Here is a 17,887-nt window from a genome sequence, read left to right as displayed (position 1 = left end):
CCAGGGAAGTCCCAACAGCTATAACTCTTGAAAGCCATTATTACCTCCCAGTTTTTCAGCATGGAACCTATCGGATTATCTCTGGCCACTTAGCCGAGCCTTAGGAGAGGGATGGTAATGGGATATTCTGGGGATGGGAGAGGACAATGAGAAAAGTCTGGAAAAGTAACAGGCGTGGTTACCTGGAGCCACACAGCAGGGGCCCTGGGGCAACTGGGCACCCAAAGAGTGAGGGGCTAAACAGGAAGTAGCGGTGGAAACAGAGGCATGGGCTCCAGCTTGAATCCTGCCCTATTCACTATCCAATCTCCAGCCAGCCCTGACCGTTCTCTGTGTGGGGAGGGTGGAGGTGGAGGGGATTTGTCACATTCTGTGCCCTGAACTGCCAACCACTGACCTTTGACTTGAGCATAGAGGTTAAATATCTGACCTTTGGAGTCAGCAGCCCTTGTGTGAATCTCAGCCTTGCAGGGTCAACTTGGACAAGCTACTTAATCCTGTTGACACTGAAGTTTCTTATATCCTTGATGGAACTGTAGTGGGTTGTGTGACACTTTAATGACGTGGCGTGTGTAAAGCAGTTAGCGCAGGGCCTGTGCATGGTACCTACGTAATAAAATATTTCATGACATATACGATCTTAGCCAGTGGCTCTACTGTTCATCCACACACTCATGCAGAAATCTCGGCTTGATGCCTCTTTGCCTCGCCCACTGCCACGGCTAGTTATCGGCATGTTCTGTCCTCTTTACTTCCAAATGCATCCTAAATCAGACCACCTTTCACTCTCTCCAAGGCTATGTCTCCATCTCTTATCTAGTCTCTGCGGCAGCCACCTGACTGTTTTTCCTGCCTCCACTCTGGCCCCCTCACCCCCAGACGTTCTCCACAGCGGACTCTCTCAAGCTTAATGGAGAATGTCACCTTCCCACCTAAGCCTTCCTATGGCTTCCCATCACCCTTGCGTAAAACCTACCCCTGACTCTCACGTCATGACCCAAGTCCTGCCTAGCTCTCCAGCCTTGTCTCCTGAACTCGCCCCATGGCTCCCTGCATTCTGCGTTCTGGCCTTCTTTCTGTCCCTCAGACATACCAGTTCACTCTCACCTCACTCTTTGTAGTTGTTCCCTCTGCCTGAAACGTGTGTCTTCGCGTGGCTCCCTCCTTGTCCTCCCTGTCGTTTGGGTCCCGGTTCATTTTCTCAGCGAGGTCCTCTCTGACCATCCTGTCTCATGTTGTGTACCCTACCCACCACTAGTACCCTATTTTATTATCTTTAAAGCACTTGTTATCTAAAATGATCTCATGTGTTTATTTAACCCTTGTGTGTCTCCCTTATACAATGAAAGCTCTAGGGAATAGTGAATAGTAACCTTGTGTTTTGTTCACTGTCCTAGCTTGGGCTGCCATAATAAAATACCACAGACTGGGGGCCTTAAGCAACAGAAATTTATTTTCGCACAGTTTGGACGCTGGAAAGTCCAAGATCAAGGTTCTGGCAGGGTTTGGTTTCCGAGGAGAACTCTTTTCCTGGCTTGTAGACAGCTGCTTTCTCACTGTGACCTCAAATGGTCCTTTCTCCATATGAGCCCATGAGAGAGAGAAGGAGAATGAGAGAGAGAGAGAGAGACTTTTCTTATGAAGACACCAATCCAGGGGACTTCCCTGGCTGTCCAGTGGTTAAGACTCCACGCTTCCAATGAAGGGGACTCAGGTTCGATCCCTGGTCGGGGAACTAAGATCCCACATGCCATTTGGCACGGCAGGAAGAAAAAAAAAGACATCCAACTGGAGCAGGGCCACACCCTTATGACCTCATTTAACCCTAATTACTTCCTTAGAGACCTCATCTCCAAATACAGCCACACTGGGGGGTTAGGGCTTCAACATAGAAATTGGGAGGTGGGGGGGCGGATACAAACATTCAGTCCATGACATTCACCATTGTGGCATCAGCATTGGAACCTAGAAGAGAGCCTGGCATGTAACAGGCACTCAATAAATACGTGCTAAATAAATGAATGTGTTATAGAAGTTCACTTCACTGTGAGTCCATATGAGTGGCGCCAAGTCTAGCACTCCATCCCGCAGGTCAGGGCGTGTCCCTGTACATTCCCCAGGCAGCCATCAATGCCACGGTGCAAGAGGACATCCTGCTCTCGGTTGCATACTCCTGCCATGGCATCCCCACTATCGAATGGAAGTATACGTCCAACTGGGGAGTGCAGAAGATCGTGGAGTGGAAGCCAGGGACTCAGGCCAACATCTCCCAAAGCCACAAGGACAGGGTCTGCACCTTCGACAACGGCTCCATCCAGCTCTTCAGTGTGGGTGTGAGGGATTCCGGCTACTACGTCATCACGGTGACCGAGCGCCTGGGGAGCAGTCAGTTTGGCACCATCGTGCTGCACGTGTCGGGTAAGACACCCCCCAGGGGCCCCGGCGCCTCTCAGAACTGTGAGTGTGCGGAGGCCGACTTCATGATATTAAAAGAGACGTTATCTCCCCCTCCCCTCCCCCCGCCCCGTAGAGATCCTCTATGAAGACCTCCACTTTGTCGCTGTCTTCCTTGCTCTTCTCGCTGCCGTGGCTGCAGTGTTAATCAGCCTCATGTGGGTTTGTAATAAGTGTGCGTATAAATTCCAGAGGAAGAGAAGACACAAGCTCAAAGGTAATTCTCTGGGCCTTGTGATAGTCGATTCGTGGCTTGGATGGCCAAAGGTGGCCCTTGTCACATCTTGTTCTCACCAAGAAACCAGCCCCGGCCGATTGGCAACTCATGGATGTGTCTTTTGCTTTGCAGAAAGCACAACGGAGGAGATCGAGCTGCAAGATGTGGAGTGTTAGCCAAGGCTGGGCCCAGTTACATTCCTACCTCCAGAGGAAAACGTTATCTCCCAACGAAAGGGGCAAACACGGCCAGTCCACCCCAAGCCTCTTGTGCCACACACTGGTTCCTGATGGGACAGCTGGATGTTGACAGGATGTTGACTGGATGTTGACTGCCTGGAGCTGGACTCTGGATTGGATAAAGGCAGTTCCAGTGGCATGGAGTTCAAAGAGGAGAGGGGTGCAGGCTCTGAGCCACAGCTGTGCTTGGCTGCGGCTCCCGGGCCGTGTGGACGCGTCAGCAGTGGCCCCGTGCAGGCCCTGGCTGCTTCCTCACTACGCTCTGCTCTGGCGGGGGGATGGCCATTGGAGGGGTCCCCGTACCAGAGGCCAGAGTATTTCCGGATCAAGTGTGCAACCAGCACCAGAGCAAGCTGTCTGTGCTCCGGTCTCCTCTGCCTGTGGCCTCCTCCAGCCCTCTGCTGTGGGAGCTATTGTGAGAGCTGAGGCATTAGAGCACCTGCTCAGAGCAGGGAAAGGACCACCCCCCCCCCCCACCTCCGTGGCCTGGAGCTTTAGGGAGAAGAGCTTAATTTGTTCCACAGGGACCAGCATTGGGAACAAGGAATAGGGAGAAAATTCTCTTTCTCTTTCTCTCTTACTCCAATGTTGATTAGATTTTTCCCTTCTATGGCCCCAGTGTAGGCCAGTGTGAGGAAAACAGTTCATCTCCACCATGGGCAGAGTCTGGCTTCCAGATGGCCCCCTGACAAGCTGGGTGACACTACCTGTGTGAAGGCTGGGCCTGCACGGTGGGAGGGACAACTGGAAAGTCAGCGCGGGCTTCGAATCTGTCCCCCTCAGCCACTCACACTTCCTGTCAAGTCAGAGCCTTGCTTGCTCCCAACTGGGCTGAGGAACACTTGGCCCGCACCTACCTCACCCTCAGGGTATCACGTGAGGCCCACAGTAGCACAGAGCACTCCGAGCAATGGAAGGAAAGCATGAGGAATCTTCCAGAGCCTAGAAAGCAATAAGCACTATGCTGAGTCCTGGAAAATGTAAAATACCCTGGGGTATTGGGGCTCCAGGTGAAAGTGGGGACTGGATCACAGCCAACCTTGGCCGTTGTTCTCTGAAGTTGTTGGCCACCGCGTTTGCCTGAGTTTCTCCATCCCAGCTTCCTTTCGGCAAGCTCTAAAGCAGGCATGAATTTATCTTCCATTCTCTTTTCCCTCTCCAACATTCTTAGCTACAGATCAAAGGTACCATCCCAATTATTGGTGGAATTTGAGCTTAGTAGCTGTGTCCCCAGCCCTCAGCTGCAAATTCACCCACACAAACATGAAGGAGAGCTAGAACATTCTCTTCTGCCTCTCTTCAAGTCCCCAGTGTCAACATCTTTTCCAGAAGTTACCTGGAGACGTTAGTATGAGGCTTTTCCCTGAATACTGAATCCGGGGTTACAGGAAGGGATCTTTTGGGGCTATCAGTGATCTAGAGCAGAGTTCCAAAGGCAATACTTGACTCAGAAGGTAAGAGAGCAGTTGATCTACACGACCGATTTGTAGCCTAAGTATGTGACACACAGAAGGGTCTTACCTCAGGCCACCTCCTGGACACATGTGTAAACACACACACCTGCACCCTTTTCCCTGGACAGCAATCAGGGGAACCAGACCTATGCCATGAAGGATGGGTTTCTTATACTGGTCTCCAGTGCCGCAAAGAAGCAGGATAAGTGCCAGAGAGGGTCAAGGATAATCTGATCATTTCTTCGTCCTTTTTCACACCCATCAGCAGGAAACCGGACTGGATCTGGGTAGCTGCTAGAGCCTCTGTCCTCTTGACACTACCTGCTTTCCAGAAATCTACCTCTCAGCTTATGAGAAGTCAGGGGTGGTAATCTTTGTAATAAAAGGAGAGATGGAAAAGAAGACCCAGCGAGAGGCACAAACCCAGATGTAAATTAAATCTGTGCCCCGCCCCTGCCCCAAATCTTCATGAAAGGTTATTCCCTCAGCTTTCCGTGTCTTTATTTTGCACTTTTAAGCTCCCCCCATCTTGAATATTCCTGTGGAAAGTTCTTGATTCTTGAGCCTGGGGGTTTTGTCTATTTTTTAAAAAAGAAAATATTAAATCATAGAGGTTTAGCCACTGAACATGTTAAACTATAAGTTATGTTTCAAGCTGTGAGGAAAAAAAAAAAACCATTTTAAAGACTGAAATAAAACCTGCAAACAAAGCTCTGGTCCTTTGTGTGTGAGCCCATCCCTGCGGAGAACTCAGAGGCCCTGGGAGAGGTTTCCATCACCTGTAGACAGAAGCAAAACCCTCAGCCACAGCCAGGGACCTGACAGGTTTTTTTCATGACAATGGAATTAATCACATTGATTCTAACCATAAACATTCTTCAGGAATTCAGAAAAGCCACACTTCATTAGCGCCATTATTCTCCCCTGTATTGTAACCAGAAGACTAATTTGAAGTTTTTGCTTCCGGAATGTGACTTGTGATTCAATAGAGTCCTTCCTGCTTCTACAAGGGGCTGAAACGAGGATGTGGCAGTTGTTATCACCTCGTTCAACGGTGCATAAGACGCCAGAACTTACGTGCTTTGTCGACAGAATGTCCTCTCAGAGATTGTGATCTTAGAAACCCAAAAGGGACACACTGTTCTCATTTCATGGTGTTCCAGGTATGCAAGGATTGCTGAAACAGAGCACCCCTGTCCTCTGGAGCCCGCATGAGATGCTAAATGCTCCACAGGACGTCACGCTTGCTCTGATTTGAAATGGTACCACACAAAGCTGAGGAGCCAAAGCAGTGAGAGATAAGAAGGTTATCAGGATATCTTGCTCAGTGCAGGGCTGTAGAAACAAGCCCTGAGAGAGGATAGGGTTTGGAAAGGCTAGATAACTGTAACGAGGGCAGAGAAGACGTGGCAGAATAGAATGTTAGGAGATGGAACCAAGAGGAACCAAATGTGATGGGGTGAAACCCCAGGGCCCAGACGCAAATACAGCCCCCTATGACAACATGGGAGGGGAGACTGGGGAAAGGGAAACCCTCTCTCTGTCGTCAGCTTTTATATATCCAGCATGTTTCTTCTGCCCAGTTTTCAGGGAAGCCTCAGATGCCTCTAGTTTACTGAAAGCAGAGCAAATCCCTGTGGTAGTTGATAGTGTGTCGATCCAGAGCTCAGCTTCTATTAAGGGACAGTGCGAGTCTCCAGCACATGCACCTCTCTGCTCACCCATAACCCATCCCCACTGTCAGCTTTTCCAAACCCTGAGAACATGGATACTGAGTCCACTATTTCCACTGCCTTTTATTTTATTTTAATTTTTTTTATTTAAATTTTTTTTTATATTGGAGTGTAGTTGATTTACAATGTTGTGTTAGTTTCAGGTGTACAGCAAAGTGAATGTTATATATCAGTTTTATATATATATATATATATATATATATATATATATATGTATATATCCATTGTTTTTCAGTTCTTTTCCCATATAGGTTATTAGAGAATACTGAGTAGTGTTCCCTGTGCTATACAGTAGGTCCTTATTAGTTATCTATTTTATATATAGTAGTGTGTATATGTTAATCCCAATCTCCTAATTTATCCCTTCCCCCCATGTTTCCCCTTTGGTAACCATAAGTTTGATTTTGAGATCTGTGAGTCTGTTTCTCTTTTGTAAGTAAGTTCATTTATGTCATTTTTAAATTAGATTCCACATGTTAGTGATATCTCCACTGCCTTTTTTTATTTAAAAAATATTTATTTATTTATTTGGCTATGCCAGGTCTTAGCTGCGGCACGCGGGATTTTTATTTGCAGCATGCGAACTTTTAGTTGCGGCACGTGGGATCTAGTTGTTCCCTGACCAGGGATCCAACCCGGGCCCCCTGCATTGGGAGTCTTAGATACTGGACCACCAGGGAAGTCCTTCCACTGCATTTTCAACGTTAGGTGGATGTTTGGTTTAATTACAAATGGGATGAATCGTTCTTTAAAATTAAAATGATATTGGAGTCCATATCTAAAGTAAAAAGTAAAAGTTCTCTCTCCTTTTTTCCTATGCAATAGTTAAATTCAAGTGTATCCTTCTAGACTTGCTCATGCATATATGAAAATATCTGTCTATATATACATGAACCACAATATACATATTTAATCTATTTTCTTTTTAGGCAAATGGGATTCTATTATACACATTACCCTACAACTTGCTTGTTCTCCCTTAATGTTTCTTGGGCATTATTTCATGTCTCTACCTATTCCTAAATATTCTTATTGCCTCCACAATGCAATTCATAGCATGGATACATTGTAATTGTTTGTTCACTGAAAAATTTTTATTTCAAATGGTATATACAAAAATAAATATCTTGGGCAATCTTCCTATCACATCAGACTTGTTCCTTCAACCAAGATGGCTTCCTCTTGTTAACTAAGGTGCATAACTCCATCACCTATGAATCTCTTCCTCTTTCAGGAAATTCAATGTTTTATAATATTAAAAAAAATTTTTTTGAAATATAGTTGATTTACAATGTTGTGTTAGTTTCAAGTGTACAGCAGAGTGATTCAGTTATATACATATATATTCTTTTTCAGATTCTTTTCCACAATAGGGTATTACAAGATATTGAATATAGTTCCCTGTGCTATACAGTAGGTCCTTGTTGTTTACCTATTTTATATATAGTAGTGTGTATATGTTTTTTTTCTTCTTTGTTTTTGCTGTGCCGCACAGCTTGTGGGAGCTTAGTTCCCCAATCAGGGACTGAACCCGTGCCCCCTGCAGTGGAAGCGTGGAGCCCTAACCACTGGACTGCCAGGGAATTCCCAGTAGTGTGTATATGTTAATCCCAAACTCCTAATTTATCAACCCCCCCCCCTCCCCGCCTTCCCTTTTGGTAACCATAAAATTGTTTTCTATGTCTGAAGTCTGTTTCTGCTTTGTAAATAAGTTCATTTGTATATTTTTAGATTTCACAAATAAGTGATATCATATGATATTTGTCTTTCTCTGACTTACTTCACTTAGTATGATAATCTCTAGGTCCTTCCATGTTGCTGCAAATGGCATTATTTCATTCTTTTTTTACGGCTGAGTAATATTCCCTTGTATGTATGTGTGTGTGTGTGCGTGTGTGTGTATGTGTGTGTGTGTGTGTGTGTGTGTGTATATATATATATATATATATATATATACCATATCTTCTTTATCCATTCATCTATTGATGGACATTTAGGTTGCTTTCATGTCTTGGCTTTTGTAAGTAGTGCTGCAATGAACATTGGGGTGCATGTATCTTTTTGAATTTTGGTTTTCTTCAGGTATATGCCCAGGAGTGGGATTGCTGGATCATATGGTAGCTCTAATTTTAGTTTTTTAAAGAACCTCCATACTGTTCTCCATAGTGGCTGTATTAATTTACATTCCCATCAACAGTGTAGGAGGGTTTCCTTTTTGCCACACCCTCTCCAGCATTTATTATTTGTAGACTTTTTGATAATGGCCCTTCTGACAGGTGTGAGGTGATACGTCATTGTAGTTTTCATTTGCATTTCTCTAATAATTAGCGATGTTAAGCACCTTTTCATGTGCCTGTTGGCCATTGGTATGTTTTCTTTAAGGAAATTTATTTAGGTCTTCAGCCCATTTTTTGATTGGGTTGTTTGTTTTTTTGAATGTTTTATAATATTGGTGAGTTTTATGTAAAGTTTAGCAAAGACTGAATGTTGGGAGAGGGAGAAAGAGCCCTATTAATGTAAAATCAAAAGATTTAGCTTCAGATTTGACCTTATCAAGTGCACCCACATGTAGGTTAAATTCTTTTGATGCAAGACTCCTGGTTGTTCAGGCAGTTCTGTCCCTAAATATGCTAGAAAGTACTTTTCCCTCAGGTACCTCATGGTTTGAAAAGACTTTTTCTTACTAAACAAAGTGAACTTATTAAATAATAATTCAGTTTCCTGTTTTTTATTCAATAACAATACATAAATGCCAGTTAGAATTCCCGGTCAACATGAGATTATCAGGAATACCACTTTGATTTCATGGTGTTCTGGCAAAGAAATCAGATGGTGAAGTTTTAAAGGGTAAATATATGATTCCGTTAGGCTTGTTACCACCGATCAGAGCTCTCTCTTACTGCCTCTTTGGGTCTCAAGGGGATCGGGATGGGACTACATGTAAAGAAGGTTAAAAGAGAAGCCGTGAATAGAATCGAGTGGAAGAAGAGAGTCTGCCACTGGCCTAATCTCCTTGGTATACTCACTAAGTTATCAGGAAGTTTTCCAGATTGTACGTTACTTTTCTATCTCAAACTTCTCCCTCATCTACCAAATTTCAGGCCAAGTATAGTCTGTTCTACAGAGCTCACAATCAGTAAATAGGGAAACAAAGACAGTATAACATGGAAGTTTTTCTGGTGCGTAAGCTAGGGAAGCCAGAATACCGGGAGTAGAAAAACTCCTTGGCCATTTGAGCTCAACTATTAGAGAAGTAAAAATGAGTGCCTGCGTCTGGGACCCCTCTAGCATAATTTTAGTCATTCTTTCAGATGTTTAGATTGGTCTCAGTTTTTCACTTTTACAGACCTCCTTGATAATCCTTACACAATGATCTTTGTGAAGTATGTCTATAGGATAAATTTCTGGAAGTGAACTTGCAGATAGGAAACAGCAAACTTTAAAGCAAAGACCCAGCTCTGGTCACTAACTTTTGAGTAGCACTTATGTCACTTTGTTTGCTGCTTCGAAGAGACAGGGTTTCTCCATGGTGAACTTCCTCTTAGTTCCCATCCTAAAGTGAGATTCAGAGACTTGAATTTAGCTCCAAGTATTTAAGGTATCAACAAAGAACAGGAGTAGGAAAGTGAAAGTGAATGAAAGACCAAGAGAGAGGGTGTAGAGAGAGTTCAACCACAGAGAATGGCTTTAAAAATAAACTAGAGAAAACAAATCTTCCACCCACAAATGCACTCCCTGTCTTTACCATCTGTAAATTTGAATATAGGACATAGGACATTTATAGGACAAATATAGGACATAGGACATTTATAGGACAAATATAGGACATTTTCTCCTAATGATAAACAAACATAAAGCTGATGTCTTAACCATTTTTCCAACTCCTAATTAGCTCAACTTTTAGAAAAGAGTTGCTTAATGCTTTATATTCGCACAACACTTTAGAATTTAACATCCATTACCAACCATATTGAAACCTTTGAACCACCGCTGCGGTTACCAGAGGCATCCTTGTCCCCATTTTATATACATGGAAACAGCTTCAGAGAAGGTAACCCTGCCAAGCAGACACAACTGAGCAGATGTAGAGCCAACATTCCAACACAGCTCCTTTGCCAGTCTGTTAAATACTTGGTGAGGGACTAATTGGTTTTCTTCTAGCCTCTCTCCCAAATTCCACAGCACATCCTTCCAACTCCAGGTCATTCAGGTTGAAACATTAAGCTGGAAAATGTAGAGTTGCTGCCACAGCAACTGAGCTTCCTGCCATTTCCCCCATATTTACTTTTGTTTTCACTATTCTTCAAGTGGGAAGTGGCTATTCTGTAAACAGTGACTTAAGATAATGCGGACAGGAAGGCATTTGGAGATCCTGTTGGTCTTCAGTTATCCTGGTCCACTCAGATGAAGTGTAGATGAGCAGGTGGTAATGTCTGTGCATGTATTCTTATCAGCTCTACTCAGAGTGTGGTCCTTTTACTGGTTTATGACAAGATAATCATAGAAACAGAAAATAAAACATTCAAACATTTTTATATTTGACAGCCATTTTATGTCTATTATAATAGATGGGGCTTTTATTTTGTATCTCAAAATTTTTCTAGTAATTAATTTTTATTGTATTTTACCAAAGTATCAATCTGCAATGGATGGAAATTTAAAAAAAAAACAAAAACAAAAACCAGTCCTTTGGTGAAAGCTTGAGAATCACTGTACTGCAGTGTGAGCCTTCTTAAAAGACTCCTTATGTGAGTAGAAATGCACAGATTAGCTTAGCAAAATTAGCTAAGGCAACTTTTGGTCCACCATAACTTATGAAGCACAGAAATGTTTAAAATAACTGCAGATTCATACCAATCTTTCAATTTCCATGGGTAGAAAGATGCAGTACCTTAATCAGGAGGCAAAAAAGCAAACAGAAACAGAAAGGTGTTAGGTATTTTATGGCTTACAAGCTCTATTTATCTTTTAAAAGAAAAAATGTAGAGAAATACAAGGGACTTTTTTTTTTTTTAATTTTATTTATGTATTTATTATTTATTTTTGGCTGTGTTGGGTATTCGTTTCTGTGCGAGGGCTTTCTCTAGTTGTGGCAAGCGGGGGCCACTCTTCATCGCAGTGCGCGGGCCTCTCACTATCGCGGCCTCTCTTGTTGCGGAGCACAGGCTCCAGACGCTCAGGCTCAGTAGTTGTGGCTCACGGGCCCAGTTGCTCCGTGGCATGTGGGATCTTCCCAGACCAGGGCTCGAACCCGCGTCCCCTGCATTGGCAGGCAGACTCTCAACCACTGCGCCACCAGGGAAGCCCCAAAGGACTTTTTAAAAGTTACTTCAGTCATAAATTAATAGAAAGGTATCTTTTAAAAATTGAAAGCTACAGATTACTTATAGATCATTTATAGTGGCACCAAAAGGCCCATAAGGCTAAATCTCTTATTGAAACAAGAGGGAAGGGGACAGGGCACAACCATTAAAAGAATGACATGGCCATAGGCATGACAAAAACTGGTTAGAACTCACTAGATCCAAGAGGGCGGGAGATTCGATTTCCAATGGACCTTGAGCCTCATTATACGCTCATTGTAATATATTAGCATGCTAAATGACACACCCACCAGCACCATGACGGTTCTGAGGCTAACCATAAAAGACCATAAAAGACCAAAAAGCAGGGACTTCCCTGGTGCTGCAGTAGTTAAGAATCCGCCTGCCAATGCAGGGGACACGGGTTTGAGCCCTGGTCCGGGAAGATCCCACATGCCGCGGAGCAACTAAGCCCGTGCGCCACAACTACTGAGCCTGTGCTCTAGAGCCCATGAGCCACAACTACTGAGCCCATGTGCCACAACTACTGAAGCCTGAACACCTAGACCGTGCTCTGCAACAAGCCACTGCGAGGAGAAGCCCGCGCACAGCAACAAAGAGTAGCCCCCGCTCGCCACAACTAGAGAAAGTCTGCACGCAGCAACAAAGACCCAACGCAGCCAAAAATAAATAAATAAAATAAATTTATAAAAAAAAAAAAAAAGACCAAAAAGCGGGCAGTGGCCCAATTCCTGGAAATCTCTGCCCCTTTCCCCCAAATAATTGGAATAATCCTCCCACTCATTAGCCTATGAAATTACCCAGCCCATAAAAACTAACCACACCATATTTTGGGGCCCTCTCTTGCCTTCTGAGATGGCCTGCGCTCTGTCTGTGGAGTGTGTTTCTCCCAAGGCCTCTCATCTTCTGAGATGGTCCACACTCCACTTCTTACCTATCACTTCATCTCCGAATTCTTTTAGAACGAAGCAAGAACCTCAGATTCACTGGGAACATTTTGGTGAGATAGCCAGGAGAATTCGGTAAGCCTCAGCCTCTCGCCTCCCTTGCGCTTGAGAGGGACTACCTTATTTCCCACCATTACTCTCCCATTCTCTCCTACTCTCTCCCTTACTCTCTCTCTTTTGCTATCTTACTCTCTGTCGCCTTTTTGGACTTAGCCTCTCACCTTCCTTGGGCTTGAGAGGCACAGCCTTACTGCCAGTCATCTTCAGACATATAGGGACCTGAACCACAGGATCTTTGCCTTCTGGGTTTGCCTCATCCACCATTTAATTAACTGTTAACAGGTCCAATTGTGTAAAAATATGGAATACAACCTTACTTAGAGTTTGTGCCATGGTTACAGCGGCTGCAGTCCCTTCGGGAGCTCCCTCAAGCAGTAGGCTGTCTGTGTGCATACCCCCAGGTGTTAGGAGGGGGATGGTTCCTCCCTACATGGTTGGGACTCACGGTGGTGGGACCATGGTTCACCACCCGCCTCCTGGCGTTTGTCTGGCCCTCTCCAGAGTCCACCCTGACCCCAGTGCCACCACGCCCTGTTAGGGCTGGCCAGGCGACTCAAACTGCATGGCCACGCCCCAGGGATACATGCCTGAGCAATGACCCGCATCTGCCGTGCTTGCCTCCCTGGGGTCACGTGATTGGGAGTGTTCTTCGACGGTTGTGGGGGCCCTCCATCCCCCTAACGACAGTCACGGTGCCTCTGCCTCGGCTGCCATATCAGCCCCTGCACCCAGCCCCGCTGCCCGCTGGCCAGAGCATGTGTGGGAGGGGGTGAGGGGGAGGATGGCACCAAGGTCCCAGGGGTACTGCCCACAAAAGGGAAGGGAAAAGAGAAGTTTTTTTCTTTCTCACAAACCATCTCCCTTAATGGCCAGTGCCTGTTTTCTGAAACTTACCACCTTTTTAGGGAAAAAGGCTGGGACTTAAATAAGTCTTAGAGCCATGAGGATGTCCATTCCAGGGGAACATATCCCAGAACGCAGGAATTAATCTATAGACTGTATAGAGAAACCTTCAGGAAGGTCACTCATCCTGGGTACCACAGACGCCAGGATAGGATACAGGCCCCAGGACTTGGGTGCCAACAGGACCGCCACATGGGGGAGTAGCTAACCCCCATTGTGGATAAAGTCAACAGGACTATGTGGATGGGGACACCGGGAACCACTCCTGTCTTAGAGCGCTCCCATGGGACCTCCTAACGCTAGTGCTTCTCTCTGGTACAGGAGCACCCTCTCCCTGAAGGAACGATGGGAAACACCTCCTCCACCCCAAGGACTCACCCCTTGGTTGCAACTTGAGTCACTGGGACAAGTTTTCTCTAGATTCTTTAAAACGAAAAAGCTCATTTTCTTTTGTAATGAAGCCTGGTCCCAGTATAAACTTGAGGACGATGAGGCCTGGCCAGCAAATGGGAGCCTCAACTGTAATACCAATCCTACAGTTAGACATATTTTGCAAAAGGCAGGGGAAATGGGACAGAAGTTCCTTATGTACAGGCTCTTATGGCCCTGAGAGAAAACCCGGAGCTTCACAAGTCTTAGGTTAGGGAACCTGGCCTGCTGGGACCCATTTAGGCTACACAAAAGCCCTCTGTAGTGGCACACCTGGAAGAACAGGAGCCCCAGACAGAAGACCCAAGCCCTAACACTCTTCCATCATCTTCAGCCTCTTCCCCGCCCTATAAGCCTCTTTACCCTTCCGTACCAGAAATGCAGGAGAGCCTCTTTGCCCCCTTCAGGAAGGAGTAGGTGGGCCTCAGGGAATTACCAGAGTCCACGCCCCTTTTTCCTTGTCTGACCTTAACCAATGCCACACCTGCTTAGGCAGATTCTTGGAGGACCCTGGCCAGTTCACCGAAGAATTCCAGGCACTGACTCTCTCCTTTGACCTTACCTGGAAGGATGTAAATATTGTCCTTTCCCACTGCTGCACTAGTGAGCAAAGCGCCCGTATTTGGGCACAGGTTCAAACATATGCTGATGAATTACAGGTTGCCCAACCACATCGATACCCTTTGGGCCTGACAGCCGTGCCTCTAATGGATCCCAGTTGGGACTATCAACCAGGCCAGCCTGGTATCACTAGTAGGGATCACATGATCCTTTGCCTCATTGAAGAGATGAAATGATGCATAATTAAACCTGTGAACTATGTTAAGGTTAAAGAGGTCACCCAAGGCCAAGATGAAAATCCAGCCCTATTTCAGCCCCGATTGGTAGATGCCCTCAGAAAATATACAAATATAGACCCAAATATTTTCAAGGGACACATTATATTTGCAACCCACTTCCTTAGCCAATCAACCCCTACATCTGTCGGAAGATTCAAAAGCTTGCCACGGGGCCCTTAACCCCTCTCAACCTTCTTATTGACACAGCCTTCAGTGTTTTTAACAATAGAAACCAGACTGAGGAGGAAAAGAAGGAACGGCATGATTTAAGGAAGGAACAACGGCAAGCCAGGATTTTGGCAGCTGTCATGACGAGACCTAAGCCACCTCCTTCCTGGTCACCCCAAAAGTACTCCTAGAAGACCTCCACCAGGGAAAGGAGCCAGTTTCAGCTGTGGGAGTCCTGAACACTGGAGCAAGGAATGCTCAGGAGACAGGCCCCAGCCTACACCCAAAACGCCATGCCCACTCTGCAAGACGATGGGCCACTGGAAGAAGGACTGCCCCCAGCTCCAAAGGGAGTGAGGATATTCCCCCATGCCAGTCATGGCAGTGGTTGATTGACAGGACCTGGGACCTCCCAAGACTCCTGAGAAGACAGTCATCATACAGGGGAGGAACTGCGGGTGACCATTGATGTGGCAGGTAAGCTTGTCCAATTTCTAGTGGACACAGGAGCCACTTATTCTGTCCTGACTTCTCTTGCTGGGCCCCTTGCCCCTGAAACCTGCTCTATTGTTGGGGTTGAAGGAAAGCCAAAACTAAAACATTCCACCACCCCTCTAACTTGCACCTGGGGAAAGAGTCTTAAAACTCACAAGCTCCTTGTCATGCCTGAATGCTCCAGCCCATTATTGGGAAGGGATTTTCTCAGTCTTGGGGGCAACTCTTACTCTCCCTGAAGACCAAAGCCAAGGAGTGTTTTTGGTTGGACTATGTATTATACAAGACATGGACAGTCCAACCCAAAATACTCCCCCCAGGAATTGAAAAACTTACAGATCCACAAGTCTGGGATCAGGGAATCCCAGGGAAAACAAAGTTTGTCACTCCTATAAAAATCACCTTACAGGAAATTAATAACTTCCCTTCCGGGTGCCAATACCCCATAAAACCAGAGGCTCAAAGAGGCCTCCAACCCCTAATCTCAAAATTCATTAATTATGGGCTTTTGGTGCCATGCCAATCTCCCTGTAATACTCCAATCCTACCTGGTCTTCTCAGGAATCCTTATCTCTGCCACCTTTTTATTTTTATTTTTTATTTTTTATTTTTTAAAAATTTTTATTTATTTATTATTTTTGGCTGTGTTGGGTCTTTGTTTCTGTGTGAGGGCTTTCTCTAGTTGCGGCAAGCGGGGGCCACTCTTCATCGCGGTGCGCGGGCCTCTCACTGTCGCGGCCTCTCTTGTTGCGGAGCACAGGCTCCAGACGCGCAGGCTCAGTAATTGTGGCTCACGGGTCTAGTTGCTCCGCGGCATGTGGGATCTTCCCAGACCAGGGCTCGAACCCGTGTCCCCTGCATTGACAGGCAGATTCTCAACCACTGCGCCACCAGGGAAGCCCCTCTGCCACCTTTTTAAAATGCAAATTTTGAAAGAGGGTAAAGGTCTTCTCAGGAAGCCTTATCTCTGCCATCTTTTTAAAATGAAAATTTTGAAAGAGGGTAATTTAGATCTTGACTTGTCAAGGATAAATAGAAATCCTAAGTGTCTTTTCTGTCAACATTAGTAAAAAGGGTTTAGCCATCTAGACAGGTGACCTGGGTTTGTTCCATCTGCCAGAAGCCCAATTTGAATCCAACCCCTTGTAAATGATGGGTTTTATATTACTGTACCTGACTCGGGGCTGAAATTTTGAAATGGGAACTATGAGGTCTCTGTGTTTGTGTGTTCGTATGTATCTATGTGTGTTGCAGATGTATGCTATTGCCAAAATTAATTCATAAAAGAGCTCTATTTAATTGGCTTAAAGGAAATTAAGTCCTTATAGCTTATATAAATACTCAGAAATATAAAACTGGCCAGAATGAATTTCAGGCTCACGTCATCTGGGAAATATTCAATACTAGGCTGATATCTGGTATTAAATGTGGCTTAAGCTGGTTGGTCTGATTAATATAGACATGTCTTTATAGAGTCATCAATGTTAAGTATAGTACTTTTGTTGTACCCAGGTTTACTAGAGGTCAAATAAGACCTTATTCTGTTACGGATTTGTCAACAAGTAACTCGATGTGAAAAAAACATTTAAGGAAAGTAGGTTGTGTGTTTTCAGTAAAGAAAGTGTGAGGAATGGAATTGCATTTAATTAAGGGAAAAGAAAGTCTGCCTTCTGGTTGTTTCTGGATGGAAAAAAATAAAGTGATGGATATAGAAGGTGATAAAAGGTTTGTGGAAAGTGGACCCTGAGAAAAGGGTTTTGTGCATGGTCAGGATTGACTAAGTTTAGAATAAATTTAATTGAGTAAATGAATTGTAAAAGTAAGCTGGTGCAACACTTGAATTTGGCCTTTCTCTCTCTTAAAAGGACAAGTTTTCTTAAAATGTTGAACTGTCTTTGCTAACAGGTTTTAAGTTCTTTACCTTTTAAGTGATCTGTATTTGTGTTTGAAATGTTTTATTGTCACTTTGGCTAAGTAACTATTGTCTCACAGTGACCTATGATCTTATTTGACCAAGTGTTTTAAATCTTTTTGACAAACTTCCCAAATACCAAATTTTAATTAAAGTTCTTTTGATTTCCAGCTAACTTTGGGGTACTTTAGAGGGCCCCTGAGGTATCTCAAAGAGAAGTATTTAACTAGGATTATTTCGTATGTTAAATTAAATGTAATCAGAGGTTTAATCAAGCCTTTTAAGTCTTTTGTCATTTATAGATATTTTTGTACTCTGACACTGTTACAAAAAGTGCTTCATCATCAAGAAGATTCATAGGAAGGCTAAGGAAACAGTTACAACAGTTCCACATTAAGATGACGGCTTCCAGCCGGTACAGACTTAAAACAAGGAGCTGTCCTGCCCTTGTGGCCCCTAGATCAGGCATCCAGAGATTTTTACTCCCTGACAGGCAGGGTCGACGCCCCTACTCAGCCTTGAAGCAGTTGTAGAAGACAGACCGTCACCCCTCTGCTTCCCATAAGAATATGGGAGTAAAATCTCTGAGGGGGTAATGAGTCTGCCTTCCAGGCCTTCAGCTGGAACTCTCCAAGGAATTTCTCAAAGTAGTAGACCGAGGCATGCATAACAAAGACAATCAGAGGAAGAGGTACTTTATCCACTAATACAAG

The 17,887-nt window shown here is 44.8% G+C and overlaps 1 protein-coding gene across 22 annotated transcripts in view; it reads left to right on the top strand.

Moving 5' to 3' along the window:
• Positions 1 to 17,887, top strand: part of VSTM5 (V-set and transmembrane domain containing 5) — an 83,090-nt gene that overhangs the window by 25,235 nt on the left and 39,968 nt on the right. For 7 of the 22 annotated variants that reach the window (XM_082340031.1, XM_082340032.1, XM_082340033.1 and 4 more), the window contains 3 exons: positions 2,092 to 2,418; positions 2,531 to 2,671; positions 2,804 to 2,987. In XM_082340031.1, coding sequence (XP_082196157.1) covers positions 2,092 to 2,418; positions 2,531 to 2,671; positions 2,804 to 2,847 — 512 coding nt within the window. In that variant the 3' untranslated portion in view covers positions 2,848 to 2,987. The other 15 variants (XR_014231127.1, XR_014231128.1, XR_014231133.1 and 12 more) reach the window with 12 other exon arrangements.

Source organism: Balaenoptera borealis (assembly GCF_965194805.1).
Source record: "Balaenoptera borealis genome assembly, chromosome: 11".
NCBI classification, from domain to species: Eukaryota; Metazoa; Chordata; class Mammalia; order Artiodactyla; family Balaenopteridae; genus Balaenoptera; species Balaenoptera borealis.
The sequence above is the reverse complement of the archived record's forward strand: the minus strand, read 5'-3'. Positions and strand labels throughout refer to the sequence as shown.